The 19,052-nt window shown below is 39.4% G+C and overlaps 1 protein-coding gene across 2 annotated transcripts in view; it reads right to left on the bottom strand.

The window, feature by feature from the left end:
• Positions 1 to 256: 256 nt before the first annotated feature.
• Positions 257 to 19,052, bottom strand: part of phex (phosphate regulating endopeptidase homolog, X-linked) — a 101,164-nt gene continuing 82,368 nt past the window's right edge. For both annotated transcript variants that reach the window (XM_064334073.1, XM_064334074.1), the window contains exons 17-22: positions 13,267 to 13,334; positions 13,031 to 13,161; positions 12,566 to 12,631; positions 10,541 to 10,645; positions 10,375 to 10,451; positions 257 to 5,173 (exon numbers count right to left, since the gene is read on the bottom strand). In XM_064334073.1, the coding sequence (XP_064190143.1) occupies positions 5,071 to 5,173; positions 10,375 to 10,451; positions 10,541 to 10,645; positions 12,566 to 12,631; positions 13,031 to 13,161; positions 13,267 to 13,334 (550 nt within the window). In that variant the 3' untranslated portion in view covers positions 257 to 5,070. The remainder of the gene's footprint in view (positions 5,174 to 10,374; positions 10,452 to 10,540; positions 10,646 to 12,565; positions 12,632 to 13,030; positions 13,162 to 13,266; positions 13,335 to 19,052) is intronic.

Raw genomic sequence — 19,052 nt, 5'->3', positions numbered from 1 at the left:
AAGGCTCTAAATACTAAAATATTTGGTTTCCCAGGAAAGTATTTATTTAAAGGAATGTATTTTTTAAATGCTATTTGGGAAAGTATTTGTTTTTCCATTAAAATAATTTAAATAAATCAAATACAAAGTATTTAATGTGTAAATGTATTTGAAAATACTTCAAATATGTATTTAACTTTTCAAATACAAATACAAATCTGTATTTTTGTATTTGACTCAGGTGTGGGTTTGTTTCAGAGGAGAAATACAAAAGGTATTCATTTAAATGTGGATCTTTAAAATGACAAGGATTTATTTATCAGCACACATACAATGCAAGGAAGTTCAAGTTTTATTTTAATTACAGCATACAGAATGGAGTGTACTGAAACTGATGAACCATGAATTTTTCCTTTATAAAACATCATCTTCACATTACAGCATCTCATATTTCAGTCACTAAGCTATATCGTAATACACCACTGCTACTTACGCTAAACACTGTCGTGCTTTACACCGCCTGTTTCCCTGTTTGACACATCAATGATCATCTACTCAACAGATACGTCACATGGAATAATCATTTCAAATGGAAAAAGAAACACACTGGACTCTTTCACAGTATGAATATGAGGAATACATTTCTGTGACAGTTTCACAACAGAAAGTAAAATCTGTGGAAGAGAAAACATGCAGATATTTACGATCTCTCTCTCTCTCTCTCTCTCTCTCTCTCTCTCTCTCTCTCTCTCTCTCTCTCCTGCATCTGGTTAGTTTTTTTAAACTGTTCTCTGTATGCTGCTTGTCTATTATTTTTTATCTTGAAGTACAGTAATTTCTGTGGTTGAACAATGTTCCAATAAAAGGGGTTTCAAAATCACAAAATCTCTCTCTCTCTCTCTCTCTCTCTCTCTCTTGCATGAGGGAAAAGTAAAGGAAGGCTGTATAGGAAAGGATTTGCGACTAAAACAGCCCTGCTAACCACAGGCTGTTACAATCTACATATGCATGAAAACTAGGGTTGGGCAAGACTACTTGGACTGCTCAAGCAGTACTCTGGGGAAAAAATTACTTGAAAGTAAATGTGAATTAACACGTTTAGTTTTGGAATTTCTTATTACATAAGAGATATGCCTTGATGTTAGTCTTAGGAATTCTTGCTCTGCAGTCTGTAGCTAAATCAGCAGCAGTTGTGACTTTGTTGGCCTCATGAAGGATACAAACCTGATTAAAATCCGATGCTTGTTCTTTGAATGCTGTTGATGATTCTAAGCTAATCTTGTGTTCAGTTGCTTTAAAAATTAAAAATGGGAGTTTCAAGGGTCAAGTCAAAATTATATATCACGTTAAAACTCCACGTAAAGTATATTTATTTAAGGTTTACTTAATATTTTAATTAGAGTATGATGATTGTATGTTGATTTACGGACATTTTCAGTTGCTCAATATTGCTATATTTAGGGGTCCAAGCAGCGAAGCTGGTGGAACCCTATTGTATCTGTTAGGATTATTATTATTATTATTATTATTATTAGGGGTCCAAGCAGCGAAGCTGGTGGAACCCTATTGTATCTGTTAGGATTATTATTATTATTATTATTATTATTATTATTATTATTATTAGGGGTCCAAGCAGCAAAGCTGGTGGAACCCTACTGTATTTGTTCGGATTATTATTATTCTTATTATTTTTCTCCACTAAAAGTGTCTGAGGCTCAGCAACCAAAAGTCCTAGAGCAACCAAATTTGGCAAGTGGGTTCCTATGGCCCCCCACTACTCAGGCACTAAAAATCACCTATGTCGGCCAGATGGTGGCGCTATAACAAAGGGTTTTGGGTAAAGGGCCATAACTCCCACACCATAAGTTAGATCTAAATAGATGTCTAAATAAATAATACGGTACTCCGAGCGCAGGTAGCAGGGGTGGCGAGTTGATATTTTGTTTTTTGTTAGTAAAAGCTTTTTGAGAGGATGAATCATTACTTTTCTTTGGCATGGATCCAACTGAAGACAATATCGGGTGAGTTCGTTTAGTCTTTGAATCCGTCATTATGCTGAGAGAAATCGTATTCTCAATTTAATCCCTAAATTGACTGTAAGCTTAGGGTTATAACTAGGTAGTTGTTTCGTAGGTGACTTAACTCGTCTTAACTATTGCTTGTATTTTTGCATAGACTGCGTTGTTGCTGTTCTTGTTTGTGTTAGTGTTAATCAGTTTAACCTACAGGGTCCAAATTGAACTATGCGGTTGTTCCCTGCACTTGGAACGGTAGGCTACTGCTCTCTAGTGTTTTCGACACACTTGTTCCTGGTTATGGTTATACACTTCATGGTACGTCGCTCTGGATAAGAGCGTCTGCCAAATGCCTGTAATGTAATGTAATATTCCGTAACAAGATAAACCCGACATTTGCCCTAAAATATGCTAATACAGCAGTGAAAACGCTGCTCATTGAATAACGAAATAAGCGAGACAAAGTTTTTTAAAATTATACCATGTCATTCCACAGTCAATATCTGGGACTAAACATTGAATCAATATACAATCTTACCACTGGTTTTATGCGTAGAGATGTCCCTTTTGAGGCTGAGTGGTCATATATTGTCTTGGACAATCCATTTGTGAAATATACCCGCATTTGTGATACCTGGGTAGGCTACCTTCAAAAATAGCTGTGCGTAATACCACACCTGTTGCTTACGGTGTTGTCACCCTTTTTAGTACAATTTGGTTTGATTAACAGTTCATTTATTCAGTAGGTGAGAGTATAAGCTTTCTAACGATGTATAACATGTCTAATTTTGCTTTTGGAATAGCGTTTTATAGGTTAGCGTATCCGAACATTTTCTTACCATGGCATTCGCTCTATATATGGTAGCATTAAAAGACGTTGCACCTAACGAAACGTTGTCAACGATTTTTCGTAATTCCTTGGAAAATAACATTATTATTGAGGACTTCTGGGCATAGCTAAGCCATATGTTTGCTGATAGATCTATCTGACATCGTTTTCTGGAGCAAAACAGAAGTGGATAGAACTGTCATTGATTTACTGTCTCTGTTTCCATTTACTGAACATAGATAAGATTTCATCATTGCTATGTAAGTATTACTGCTCAAAATATTTCGGTTATATACATTATTTTAGAATTGGTATTATATAATGTGGATATTTCACACTGTAATGTAAGCATTTGTTAGTATTGTAATAGTTTTTGTGATGCATACAACAGTGATGAGGAGAGTGTTGAAACATTGCCAAAACGTGGTGGACGGCTGAAAATAGTTAGAGTTAATTATTACACATTTAGGTACTGTGCAGCATTGTGTGACTATATTTTTGCATTATGTTTAAATTATATCTATGTTTCATCTTAAACCTTCATAAGGGCTTTACAATGGACAAAAAGCATTATATTCCTTTTTGGAGAGATTTTGGATTTGTTTCTGGACCCTTAGCTATTTTAGACATTATATATAATTTATATAATAGACATAATTTAGACATTTTGGGTAGATTTGGAGATGCTGGGTACACTGCTTAGTTTTTGCTTCATACATCTTTAGTAGTTCTACATATCCACCCTTAGATTTTATGAACTTGTGGTCAAGACGTTTTTGATCCAGGACATGTATACTTTAACCCGCAATCTCCCAGTATTTAATTGAGAACTAAAAAAGGAGCAAATTCATTTTAGATTTTTTGCCTTGTCCATTGCATTTGTGGCACTTTATATTCATAATTTTGTAAGAAATAAAGTAATCTAAGCTAGTATTATAAATGGTACAAATGTATTGCTTCATTTAAGACATTTTTCTAGTCTCTGTGGTGTTCACATCTGGAGTTATAAAGCTTTAAATAGGGTAACCCCTAAATGGGCAAGGATTGACAGGTACTCTAGTGGTTGGGGTGGAGTTAACTAGCTATTGTTCCCACCCATTATCTCCCTTGTGAGAAGTGTGAAAAGTTCAAGATCTTTCAAGGGGATTTTCTCTGCTACTTGATTTTAGGAGTACCAACATTCAAATAAGCATATCTTCTTTAACTATTTTCAGTGTATAATACATCATTTGAAAGCTCATAATCTGCCCTTTCATAATATGTAAAAAACTGAAAAATGACCTTGCCCTACTTGAGGACCAAAACACCAGCACCTGTCACATTTAATCACTTTGGTCCATCACGGAAAGAAAGCATCTCTTTTTGTTTTTAACAGAACATGAAACACATCGTGCTTGCGTTTTGCATACTAAGATAATAAAACAGGGTTGGGCCAACGGGTGTATGTTTTTATTTCTTTCATGAAGCATATTGTTATCATCACTGACACGTTATCATAAAGGGGGAAGGAAAGCTCAGCAACAACTTTGTTGACAGGGTCCATCAAACATTTCATTACAACTGACAAGGACTGGAATCTTGTTCCCAGCACATTCGTGCATTTTTGCACTTTGTTTCTCCCAGAATTTGGCAATATGTTGAAAATGCTATAGGCTACAAATCAGGTTGGCTACATTAAGGTTGACAGTTCGCATCCAAAACTGCCGAAAAAAATTCACTGGGGAGTCAAGAAAAAAACTATATTTCAAAAAAATCAACTTCAATTTCAGTTGAAGGAGAAGAAAATAAATATTGATGCCTCTGGTTTTTACAGATATTATTCAATGAAAAAAAAAAATCTTTCTTGTACAAGACAGATGACAGAAACTGCCATCTGGCACAGCATATAAGTCCTATAAAATCCTATTGATATATAACTTTAATAATAGCAAAATTGAAATTGAAACTGAAATCAATTACCTGAAATGACAAAAATAATGTTATATCTATTGTTGACTGTTAATGAATCCAACAATGTCTAATTCTGAACAAAACCTGGTTACAAGCCACAAAAACACCTTCCCAAAAAAAGATAATAGCAGAACAAGAGAAAAACTGGAAGCCACTTTCCTTCAGTCAAAACAAAGGACCTGTAATCAAGCTTGTCGGGGGACACAGAACCCCGACCTGAGGATGTTCCCCTGGTCTGTGTGTGGGTGGAGTGCTGAATGTTCGGTTTTGGCCACCAGTCTCACATCGGTTTGGCATCTACCACACACGGCAGGACTTATCCCCCCGGTTCATGACAGACCCAACAGGACAGCCATAGGCCCGGTGGAACTCCTCATAGTTGCTCATTGCCCCGATCACCCTTGGACACAAATGAGAAAAAATAAGTATTAGCACACACATACCACACAGACCAACATACAGCAAAACCCAGACACACACATTACAATTCTGATCCCTCATGGCTCTCTACTGTAATTTAACCCCCTTTGACCAGCCCCGCCCCCTTTTTATTTCATCCTGACCGCTGTGAAGGCATGCCCAGCCAATGCATTCCTCAGGCAGCCACCACCACACACTTGACCTTTGTGTAGTACATGTGCAAACGGCGGGCATTGCTCAGTGCTCACACAGCAACAGCGTCATCATGGATAAACCTCCCAAATCTCCATGAATCACCATGGCTATACTTAAACAAATACATGACACTGACTAGCTCCACCGATAAAACCTACATTTTTACTTGTGAGCTATGCAATACACTCTAAAAGACGTCAGACACAAATCTAAGAACACATATACAGGTGAGTGTATTAACATTTAGCAAAGTTTAAATAAGTTAGCCACATTGTAATGTTACATACAGGCAAGTGATTTAATTCAGTGAATGTTAACGTCAGTCTAATTAAATAAAGTCTGTAGCGTTAATTTGTCTACAACAACAATTGTTCTATCAAAATGAACATGTCGCTAACCCGCTAATGTCAGGTTTGCTGACATAAAGCAAACATTAGCTAACATTAACTGACCTAGTCAAACTATTCTCATGATGTGTTTTTCCGCCCACACAATATGGTGCAATGCATGGGACCGGTCTTTCATGATAATCACCCACTATTTCATTACAATCACCTGTGTTTGCCGACCAAGGTGTCTGCAATCAATCCAATGCTATGAATAGCTTAGCCAGAATCATTCAAATGAAGGTCTGGCTAGGCTGAGGTTGGCTTGCTGTTCTTTTGCCACCTAAGGTTAATATTGTAACAGCATACAATTTTATTTAAAGTTGATCTGGTGATACAGAGAGTAATTCTATGGACCATTATAAATATCATGATATTCTATATTAGAAGTTACCTGGCTAACTGAGTAATCCTGCTTGGTGCAATAACCCCACCTGGAGTCTAGTTTCTGGAAGGCAGGTGTCTGACTGATGGACATTGTATACAAATCCAAAGCTGACATTCCTTGCACTTTCCCATGAATAGTGGGGTATTGTATTTTTTTGGTTTATGTATGACCTGTGAACAAGTGGGCACTTTTTGCAATAAACTCAATTGAGTGGCATTTTTTGCTGGCCTGTGACTTTTTTGTATTATATTTTGTTATAATTTCGTATCACATGTACACTGTCAATTTGATCATTTTTTATGAAGTAGTTTGAACTACTTTTTCTAAGTAGCTTTAGTTAACCAAACTAGATTTCTCCCTAGGGTAGCTTTGCTGTAGTTCAACATCTTCCAGTGTGTGAAGTAATTGGTAGCTTGCAAAGCTATGCTTTTAAAGTAGCTTCCCGAACACTGCCACTCGGTAAACACAAAAGTTGTCACAGAGTAGGCTAATAGATGCTGTGGTCACTAGGGATGGGAATCGAGAACCGGTTCCCATTGAGAACCGGTTCCAAGTTGTCCTATTCACTGGAATTGTATGCCTCCGAGCTTATCGATTCCGCTTATCGATGCCAGCATGTTTTTACGACAACTGCGCATTGCAAAACAATGACGTAACGCCTTGGGGGAGGCACGTACACAGGCAGCACGCTGCCTCTCTCAGGTGTTTGTTTTGGACGGCAGCTGTCACAACAAATTTGATGCGGACACTGCCAGCCTTGATACGTTCTGTTGCGATAAAGATTCTAAGACAACTCAGCAATTTCTCTGGATTAACGGGTTATGTTCCAGCTTAAAATGCGATCGTATTACTAAATGGCTACACATGTCATGTAACGTGCAAGGATAGCTATTTCCATGGATAAAATCGCATTTATTATTATTATTTATTGGTAAAAACAATAATAATAAATGCGATTTTATCCATGGAAATAGCTATACAAAAAGGCTAAATAAATGTGGTTGCCATTGCCATCGTAGATGTCAGAAGGAAATGTCACTGACAAAAAAGTTTGCTCTCTTTGCAGTGGTTTGGCCTGGAAACGAGCTGTAAGAGCGGGATATGCACAACACTGCCTACTGATTGTAGATAAGATTGCTGTGAGGATGCTTTCCATAGAGGATTTCAACTGCATGCTCCCATATTACTGAAAATGATGTAGCGGTGGTTAGCTATAAGTACATATCAGCGTGTGACGAGTACTGTGTGCGTTGTGTTGATAGAAGCATACCACTGGCTAGCGCTAGAAGCTAGATAATTGTTAAATAGTCTACTTACACCACTATATCACCGAGGTTCAGAAAATGTAAGCCCGTGTTTAGTTAATTTTATTATGCAAATTCATTTAACTGAAGGTTTCTACAATGGCAATCGTGACCACAACATTTATTTTGCCTTTTTGTATAGCTATTTTTGTGGATAAAATAGCATTCATTATTTTATTTTCTGTTAAAAACATTTAATTCATATCCAGGGAGATAGCCAACTACTTGCACGTTACATGACATGTGTAGCCATTTACTAGTGTGATCGCATTTCAGGCTGGAAAATAAAGTTGACACTGAAAACTTGTATGTAGGCCTACTCTTATTACACCCAGAAAATGTGTAAGGCATCGATAAAGGAATTGATAAAGAATCAGATCAATAAGCAGAATCGGTAATGGAATCGGTATCAATAATTATCAATTCCCATCCCTAGTGGTTACCGTTTACATACCAAGAGGCCAAAAGTTTACATACACCTAGGCTAAAGACAACTCAATTTTACACAACTCTACTCATTTCATGTTACCATTTCCTGCGTTAATTCAATAAAGATATCTACTTTATTTCCATGAGAGGTCATTTCTAAATAATAGCTAAGAGACAGATTTATTTCAGCTTCTATGTATTATACCAAATTTTCAGTGGGTCAAATGTTTACATACACTCTGTAACTCAGTGTAACGCTAACTAGTGTAACTCAGTCAGGTTTGTGGGCCTCCTTGCACGGACATGCTTTTTCAGTTCAGTCCACAAATGGGATTCAGGTCAGGGCTTTGGGATGGCCACTCCAGTACTTTCACTTTGTTGTCTTTAAGCCATTTTGTTACAACTTTGGAGGTATGCTTAGGATCATTGTCCTGCTGGAAGTTCCAGCAAAAGTTTTAACTTTGTAGCTGATGTCTTGTGGTGTTGCTTCAGTATTTCTAGATAATCCTCCTTCCTCATGATGCAATCTATATTCTGAAGTGCACCAGCAAGTCCCTTTTCCAGCAAAACACCCGCACAACATGATGCTGCCACCCCCATGCTTCACAGTTGGGATGGTGTTCTTCGGATTAAAAGCCTCACCCTTTTTCCTCCATACATAGTGCTGATAATTATGGCCAAACAGTTCAATTTGTGTTTCATCTGACCAGAGAACACACCTTCAAAAGGCTTGGTCTTCATCCAGGTGATCACCTGCAAACTTCTTTCTGGCTTTTTTATGCCGGTCTTGGAGTAGGTCTTGGAGTAGGGGCTTCTTCCTTGCCTTTCAGGCCATGGCAATGTAGGATTCTCTTAATGGTGGATGTAGATACTTTGGTAGCTGATGCCTCCAACTCCATCACCAGTTCTTTTGTTGTTGTCTTGGGATTCAGTTGAACCTTTCGGACCAAAGTTCTTACAGACCTGGGAGTTAATTTGTGCCTCCCTCCTGAATGATGCAGTGTCTGTGTGGTCCCAAGATTTTTATATTTGCATACAATTATTTGTACAGATCCTTCAGTTGTTTGGAAATTGCTCCTAAGGAGGAACCGGACTTGTGGAGGTCCACAAGTTTTTTTTTCTTAAGTCTTGGCTGAGTTGCTTGGATTTTCCCATGGTATCACAAGCAAAAAGGCAGTGGTTCTAAAGGTAGGTCCTTAAATACAGCCACAGGTCCCAATTAACTCCTAATTATGACAATTGGCCAATCAGAAGCTTCTAAAAAGTTATTACATCAATTTCTGGAATCTTCCAGGCTGTTTAAAGAGACAGTCAACTTTTGAATCACTGGAATTCTGATATAGTGAATTAAATAAATCTGTCTCTAATCGATTGTTTTAAAATTACCTCCGATGTGAACAAAGTAGATTCCCTAATTGACCTTCCACAAGAAATGTATGGTAACATGAAATGTGTGGAGTTGTGAAAAACTGAGTTTGAAAATCTTCAGCCTAGGTGTATGTAAACTTTTGGCCTCAACTGTAAATAATGTGGGAGCACATACGATAGCTACATTTAGAGCAACTGTGATTTGTGTCACCACTTCATCACAGGTGACATTACTGACTTGTGGCTTCTAGGTGATTGTGGGAATGTTTAATCTGAATATACAAAATAGCGAAATGGCTAATGTTACTATAAGCTATGGGCTATATTAGGTGTACCAGGGAGACGTTACAGTTTCAATAAATCATGAAAATGACAACTTTATATTATAACAGGTTTATAATTCTAATTTGATCTGACCGCAAGCTGAATTTTTCCATCCTTAACATACACTGTGAAACCTTGGCCTCTTACACCTGTGGCCAGCCCAAGTAGAGCTGAGGAGCACTGCAATGCTATGCACAAAAGTAAAATCACAATACAAAACTAAAATGAGGCAGGCATATGAGAATGATAGCCGATTTACTGATTGCATACATGAACGCGCTTGCAACATGCGTTTGTGGCTTTCAATAGCCATTTTGACGTGAAACGCTCCAAAAATAGCAGGCAAAATATATTGCATCTCGCAGATCTCAGTTCCCACGTCGCAACGTTTGTGAAACAAACCCCTGGTCCGGGTCAGTAGGCACCAATGTAACAAGTGAGAAGCACTTGCCTGAGGAGAGATTTGAACGTGTGCTTTTCACTTGCCCAAAGGCTCCAAAGACGAAAGTGTTACCAGTCAGCTAAATGCAAAGTCTCCCCTAGCAACATCATTATTTTGAAGCTGAGCATTGCATCACCAGAGAGCATTATCACCATAACCTGCTACAAGGCCCTGGCTTAATTGCACATCATTGCACATACTAGCAAGCTAGCCAAGCAACACCCACTACATAAACAATACTGTTATTCTTGACCTTTTCCTGTAATATATTTATTCTTATAGTAACTATGGACTATGATATTACAGTGCATTATTGTAGCACTTGCTGTAAGGTGAGAGGCTCACCTGTATTTGGGGGGGCTATGTGCCCCACTCTGGATCTGCTCTCTGGCAGCTGCAGGCCTGTAGGAGTTACAGCGCACCTGAAACACACAAACAAAAGCTGGTAATCTGAGACGGGTGGGCCAGCCTATATCTTATGTGAGCACTGTGTCCATCTCTACTCCCTTACATGTGCGTAGCTCAGGAAGAAGAGCTGGTTGTTGGACAGGCCCACGCCCGGCAACAGAGGCTCTTCCCTCCCTGTTCTCTCTGTCTCCACCCATTTCCTGTAGGCCTAAGAAGCAACACACAACAATGTGAAGATAGCGCACATACAGTGCCTTTGGAAAGTATTGAGACCCCTTCCCATTTTGTTACGTTATTCTAAAATTGATTAAATTAATTTTTATTCTCATCAATCTACACACAATACCCCACAATGACAAAGAGAAAACAGTTTCTTTTTTAGAAATTTTTGCAAATTTTGAAAAAATAAAAAACTGAAATATCCTTTTTACATAAGTATTCACACCCTTTACTCAGTACGTTGTTGAGGCACCTTTGGCAGCGATTACAGCCTTGAATCTTCTTGGGTATGACGCTACAAGTTTGGCACACCTGTATTTGGGGTATTTCTCCCATTCTTCTCTGCAGATCCTCTCAAGCTCTGTCAGGTGGGATGGGAAGCGTTGCTGCACAGTTATTTCAGGTCTCTCCAGATATGTTTGATTAGGTTCAAGTCCGGGCTCTGGCTGGGCCACTCTAGAACATTCATAGACTTGTCCCGAAGCCACTCCAGCATTGTCTTGTGCCTGAGGAGTGGCTTCCGTCTGGCCACTCTACCATAAAGGCGTGATTGGTGGACTGCTGCAGAGATGGTTATCCTTCTGGAAGGTTCTCCCATCTCCAGAGGAACTCTGGAGCTCTGTCAGAGTGGCTATTGGGTACTTAGTCACATTCCTGACCAAGGCCCTTCTCCCCCGATTGCTCAGTTTGGCCGGGCGGCCAGCTCTAAGAAGAGTCCTGGTGGTTCCAAACTTCTTCCATTTAAGAATGATGGAGGCCACTGTGTTCTTCTGGACCTTCAATGCTGCAGAAATTTTTTTGTACCCTTCCCCAGATCTGTACCTCGACACAATCCTGTCTCGAGGTCTATGGACAATTCCTTTGACGTCATTGCTCTGACATGCACTGTCAACCTTATATAGGTTGACTACCTTATATAGACGGGACCTTATATAGACAGGTGTGTGCCTTTCCAAATTATGCCCAATCAATCAATTGAATTTACCACTGGTGGACTCTAATCAAGTTGTAGAAAAATCTCTCGTATGATCAATAGAAATAGAAACAAGCACCTGAGCTCAATTTTGAGTGTCATAGCAAAGGGTCTGAATACTTATGTAAATATGATATTTACATTTTTTTTAATTTTTTTTATAAAATTTCTAAAAACCTGTTTTCGCTTTGTCACTATGAGGTATTGTGTGTAGATTGATGAGAATAAAAATGAATTTAATCCATTTTAGAATAAGGCTGTAACACAACAAAATGTGGAAAAAGTGAAGGGGTCTGAATACTTTCTGAAGACGCTGTATATTTGCACATGCACATAAACGTATATACCCACTAATATGTATGAACATACCCATAGGCATACACTAAAATGGACAAACACACACATACAGGCACACACTCAGTCCTATGCACAAAATCACACAGACAAATAGTAGACTGTAAGACATCCTATTAGAATAAGCACAGACCCCAAGGGCGGTCAGCTAGCATTTCCTTTGGGCAGCTCCACCCACGCTGAATCAGGGTCAATTCACAAAATTAAAATTCAGTTCATGAATTGAAAATGGTAAATGGACTGCATTTATATAGCGCTTTTATCCAAAGTGCTTTACAATTGATGCCTCGCATTCACCAGAGCAATTAGGGGTTAGGTGTCTTGCTTAGGGACACTTCAACATGCTCAGGGCGGGGGATTGAACCGGCAACCCTCCGACTGCCAGACAACCGCTCTTACCTCCTGAGCTATATCGCCCCGTCTGAGAGTACTCAGTGTAGGTAGCCTACAATTCATGAATTTCATTTCAATACATTTTGTGAGTTGCCTGAAATGAAAATGTAATTGACAAGCAGCTCTGATTTTAGTTGTGTGATATTTAAGACCGTAGTGAAGTATATGACTCTTCATATGACAGCGTACCCTGAAAGCCTCTCTCATCCCTCCATTATCGGCAATGTTCTCTGCCAGAGTCCTCTTTCCTCTCACCTACAAACACATACACAGAAGGAGAGTGACAGAGAGAGCGCCTCAAAACCAACAGGTCTACATTGCATACTGCTGTTGTTCAAATGGGCTGCTGACGACCAGATGTTTCTGCCTTATTTAATACTTTTAAAAAAATTTTATTAAAAAGGGTCTTTGTTACATTTATTATTCTCTGAAAACCTCATGCATTTAATATTCATTTGAATTTTTTTAGCCTGATTAACATCTTTAACAAATTTTGTCTGACTAAAGCATTAGTCGATTCAACACTGATTAATATGCTAATCCTTTCATCACTAATCAAAATAAATTTGATAAAGCACATATTTTCCAAGTAACCTCTGCAAAGCACTTCAGAGGTTGTACTATGTGGAAGGGCTAGGTGGGTGTGGTACATACGTTAAGTCCTGCTTCTTTCCAGTGGTAGTCATTGTATTGGTTGATCATGCACTGGGTCTTGTCATTAAAGCGGGATATCGAGGTGTTGCTCCACCACTGGTCCATGTTCCCATTCTTGTCATACTTTCGTCCTTCATGCACACACAGGCACACAACCATGCACACCAAGAGATGCACTGAAACATATTGTTCCTTCACTCAATTTTATGGTGTAATATAAAATTTCCATAACTTACCATTGCTGTCAAAGCCGTGGGTAAGCTCATGTCCAACAATGACCCCAATGGCTCCATAACTTAGGGACCTGAACACACACACATGAGAATTACAAAAAAACTGCTGTAGTCTTTGTTTAGACTGCAACATAGCTATATACACTATATGACCTACATACATTATAGTATCTGGATGTCCATTGGTCTGGAGATGATTTTCATGGTTTGGGCTCGGCCCCTTAGTTCCACTGAAGACACATCTTAATGCTTCTAAACAAACTGTTTGTGGCAACAGTTTGGGGAAGGCCCTTTCCTGTTTCAGTTTGACAGTGCCCCTGGGCACACAGCGAGATTCATATAGAAATTGTTTTGCCCAGATCGGTGTGGAAGAACTTGATTGACCTGCACAGAGCTCTGAACACAACCCCATCCAACACCTTTAGGATCAATTGGAAAGCCAACTGCAAACCAGGCCTAATCGCCCAATCAGTGTCCAACCGCACTAATGCTCTTCTGGCTGACCGAAAGCAAATCCCTGCAGCTATGCTCCAACATCCATTATAACCAAATGGTATAGTTAGAATAGTGCATTTATTTACAGACAGGTGACAATTTAAAAGCACATTTACTCATTACATTTACAAACAAAATAGAAATATTTAGGCTTATTAAATACATATTGAATATTACAAACCTATCCAGACATGTTTGCCAAGTTACGCCTTGGTGGGGCGGCATGCCCCATTCCTATACAGCACCGAGAGTTTGGCACTTTTCAGGGTTCACTAAAGAAATAACCACAATGACCACAGACTCTCAGCCCTTAAAAACATTAATTTCTGTACCTTCTGACCCCATTTTAACAGGCAGAATTCACAAAAAACTGTCCACACAATAAAGCCCCAAACTAAGGGGATTTTGCATTTTCTCCTTCTTCTTTTTCCTGCCTGATATCATCATCACAAATGCTCCAAGCCCACAAATAATATGTCTGCCCATTGGACATTTAAGGTGCATCAGCCAATAAAAACATCAGATGCACAGGAAAAATGACATATATAGAAGTGCACTCGTTTAAAAAAAAGCTAAATTTTGCTGTCCCTATGTTTCTTCCACTAGTAGCTCACTGGGGAGTGCATCTGCCTGTGATGCTTTTGGATGACTGACAGGCTAGGTTCAATCCCCCCTCGAACTCATGAAAACCTTTAATTCATTACACTGCCTTCCTGCAAAGATACATATACAGATGCAAAAGCAATAGTTTACATGTTTTAAAATAAAACATTTAAACTATTGCTTTTTCATCTGTATATGCATCTTTGCGGGAAACTAATTTATATTTCTGGAATACAAATAAAATACACCCACACTTTACACAGTTCTGCTTTCAGCAGTTGTGTACAATAGCCCATTAAAAACGCTTCCATTTAAAAATATTCCAAGTTACTTACACATACAAAGCACTGTCTATAATTCATTAATTCAAATCTAGGCCTGTCATTAAAAGTATTGATATCAAAATTGTGACAAGTTACATGAAACAATATTGTCAGTATTGCCCAGCGTCTCTCACCCTGAACAACTCCCAAGTAGGAGACAGACCACCCCTAATCCAGGGGCCTCATTTATAAAAATGTTCTTAGATTTATACTTGAACTTAGTCTTAAGATCATTTCCGACGGCGTGCTTACGTTCGATTCATAAAAGATACTGAACATAAAAAACCTTGCTTACGCAGGTTCTAAGAAGCCCATTTGTAACTCACACACCTGTGATCTATAAATCTCAGATTAACTTAATTAACACACCTGAATGTGCCTTACAATCAGCGATTTCCCCTTATATAATGCTAGCACAAATATGGGTTTAGTCAGGAATAACCATACACCAAAAGAGAAAAGCAAACTTTTTGGAAGAGATCATGGCGATGGTAGAGGAGATTGAAGACAGGCAACACATATTATTCGGTGGACTAAATAATGCACTGACAAACACATAATTCCTCACACCTTTAATTGATAATTCCTATCAAATTGTTCATAAAACTAATGTAGTTCACCACAGGCTTGGAATACCCCAACATAACAGGAGGAAAATAACTTACATCAAGTCTAGACTTTGCGTAGAGATAAAATAATTTCCAACTCAAAGTAAGGTTTTATAAATAACTACTTATATGTGGTTTTCTGCGTAAGTCATACTTAAGATCAAAATTGATCGCAAGTCCGTTTTATAAATGAGGCCCCTGGACTTTGGTTCCAGAGCTAACACTGTGTGTGTAGAGGTGAGCCCAACTATCAACTTCTCAACCTCGCACACACCAGCTCTGGCTCCTTCCCCACCAGTGAGGAAACATTCCACATGCAAAGAATCAGTTTCCGTCATCTGGGCAGATGACACCCGGATCTACCCTGTTCCTGCCCCCTGCCCGAAACAACAACAACAACAACAACACATTTTATTCATACATTTTAACACCCAAAGCACTGGATGCACAGAACTGTTCAAACATACATTGTAGTTCTTGTTTACAATGGTATAATACATCTCAGTTGCAGAATGTTCTATTAGCATTATAAATTATTTGTATTTCATACTTTCCTGTGACATATACTGACACATACACCAATAATATTTTCAAAGTTTGGTAATATTTTGTGGACGAATCAGGGAAAGTTAGCGTCACTACCGAGTCCCTGTATCTCAAGTCCCAACTGTGCAGCCTCTGGCTCCAATTTGTACAACATGCCACTGCCCACAAACCACTTCCCAGGCTTCAAACCCTCACTAAGCCCACGGAGAGTCAACAGGTGATGTCACAGTGACTTTGTCCATATTTTTCGATAGTCTATGGTTTCATTTCTTTGACCTAGACAAAAACTTCCAAATCTTTGAATTTCACACTGAGGTGGCTCCCTCTAGCGGATTTGGGGGTCCATACAACAGAATGATTTACAGTTAACTAGGTTTTAATTTCATCAGGGTATTTAAATGCTTTCAGTCTCATTACACTCAGTTCTTTCTATCAAAGTCATTATTGCAGGTTTGATTTCACTCCACTATGCAGGTGCTCATGAGCCTGATCTCAGCAATGTTGTCCAGGTCTGGCTGTGCTCTAAAAGTCTTCTCTGCCAAGATGGAGGGCTGCCTTATAGCTGCTACAATTGCCCATTCCTTCAGGATCGATGCAGCTACTATGGCAGCTCCTTTAAGTTCCTAAGGCCACACTCAAAATCATGGTGGAACTCATCTCCTGCATCTCCTTTTGAACGCTACACTAGGTGCAATACCCAGAGTATGATCCAGGATCGCAGTTTCTTTTTCGTTTCTGCTGGAGGGATATCGGCTTGGTCTTCCTGATCATTCAGGAAATAGCAAGTGCTCTCCTGTACACAGTGTTAATCTTTGGCAATTGAATGATCTGCAGTTCTCCCTGTTAGATAAGGTAGTGCACGCTGGTGCGAGCACTAATACCTGAAGCAGATCCATTCACCGCCAAACCAAACATACAGCTGAGGCCAAAAGTTTACATACACCTAAGCTAAAGACATTCAAACTCAATTTTTCACAACATGTAACCATACATTTCATTTGTTAAGTCAATTAGGATATCTACTTTATTTCCATAAGAGGTCATTTCAAAATAATAGCTAAGAGACTGATTTATTTCAACTTTAATTCACTGTATCAGAATTCCAGTCGAAAGTTTACATACAGTATGTTAGTATTTGGTGGCATTGCCTTTTAATTGCTTAACTTGAATCAAACACTAGGGGTAGCCTTCCACAAGCTTCTCACAATCCTTTGTCTGAATTTTTGCCCATTCCTCCTGACAGAACTGGAGTAACTCAGTCAGGGTTGTGGGCCTCCTTGCTCAGACATGCTTTTTCAGTTCAGACCACACATTTTCTATGGGATTTAGGTCAGAGCTTTGTGCCTCAACTGTATGTGAGAGAGTATAATGGTGTGTGTAAGAGAGTATGATGGTTTGTGTGAAAGATTATAATGGTGTGTGTGTGTGTGTGAGAGAGCATGACTGTGTGTGTGAGAGAGAATGATGCTGTATGTGAGAGAGTATAATGGTGCTCAGGAACTACTCCTGGTGAGACACAGGAGGAGCCAGGCCCGGAGTCACCCCACAGTGCCCGTGAAGGGCGAATGGTTTCCCCTTTTCCACCACAACTCCCACAAACTTTGCAATGGAAACCAGGAATCATTTCCAAAAACAGAACCATAGACTCAAGTAAGGCTGTAACTCTGGGTATAGTTGTAATTAGTAACGGACTGAATATAGTAATATTTGCAACTAAATATACATGACGATGCTAACGGTTATTGTGTTTAATGGTTAACGTAAATGTTCTGTATGTTCGGTTGGCACTAAGCCATCCAGCGCACTGCATTAGTTTTCATATACCACTCAGTATATATATATAATAGCCATATAGCGAATATCCTTATCTGTTTGGCACACTCCATGCACCATTGTTTTTTTCACTAGCTTTGTCTAGTTTCAAAAACCCCTCCATTCATAATCCATTTTGTTCCTTTGTTCTCTGTGAACGTGTCCGTGGTACACAAGCCCCACATAGGAGAACATCCAACACTCCTCACACACATACTCATTCGCACGCACACACACACACACAACACCCACACACACGTGCACTCACATAGTTAATTTTACATCATTGTAGAGAATTGTGCTTCGCTCTTTTCGGTACTTTGTGTTTAATAAACATTATTATATTTACACTGTTGTCTGTATTGATATTACTCTTGTGTTGAATTGAATCAGCCGCTGCTAATCAAAAGAACTTAGTAGAATACCTTCACCTCTTAGCTGAATCATTTATATTAGTTTGGTATTAGCTGAATATGATATTGTGATTTGGTTAAGATTGACTATTAATGTGTCATTTTAATAATAATTAATTTAATTATTAATTTAAGTCGCCAATTTATAGTTTGTATATTTAATCAGTGAGACTGATTATAAAATGCTGGCACCACCTGTGAGGATATTGATGTATATCTTCTACATGTTGGTACCCCACTATGAGAAGTAGCGGCATGTCCCCTACAGCCCCACACCGCCCATCAGAGCATTGTCCGGTCAAGTGGCCCTAATCTTGCAAGGAGAAGGAGCGGCTCCAGTTCGACAAAGACGCAGACACCATCTTGGAAGCAACTGCCAAGGGGAAAGCTGACCGAAGACTCCGGACCATGACCACCATCATCGTCAGCCTATAAGCAGAGAGATTTGGGTTGGAGGAGAAGAAAGCAGCAAAGCCCCCATACTCCATGAACAACAGAGCCACCAAGATCCAACAGCTCAGACAGGAGCTGAAGCACCTGAGGTGGCGAGCAAGGAGGAGAGGGGAGCTCTTGCAGAGCTGCGCAGCATCCTCTGAAAGAAGCTCATGACCTTGAGGCAGGCTGAGTGGTATCAAAGGCAGAGGAAGGAGAGGGCCAGGAAGCGGGCTGCCTTTCTAACCCTTTCAAGTTTACAAAACAGCTGCTGGTGCAGAAGCGCAGCGGCCACCTCACCTGTTCCAAAGCTGAGATTGACAGCCACCTCGAAGACAGCCTCAGTGATACAAATAGAGGACAAGATCTGGGCCACTGTAAGTCCTTGATAAACTCACCTGCACCAACCCTGGACTTTGACAGGAAGGAGGCCAGCTGGAGGGAGATGGTCAGAAGGGCAAGAACAAGCTCAGCCCCAGGACAGAGTGGGGTACCCTCCAAAGTGTATAAGAACTGCCCAAAGCTACTCCGCAGGTCCTGGAGGATCCTGAAGGTGA

The sequence above is a fragment of the Anguilla rostrata genome, chromosome 4 (assembly GCF_018555375.3).
Source record: "Anguilla rostrata isolate EN2019 chromosome 4, ASM1855537v3, whole genome shotgun sequence".
Taxonomy (NCBI): Eukaryota; Metazoa; Chordata; class Actinopteri; order Anguilliformes; family Anguillidae; genus Anguilla; species Anguilla rostrata.
Note: the sequence above shows the minus strand (reverse complement) of the source record. Positions and strands in the feature narration are given on the sequence as shown.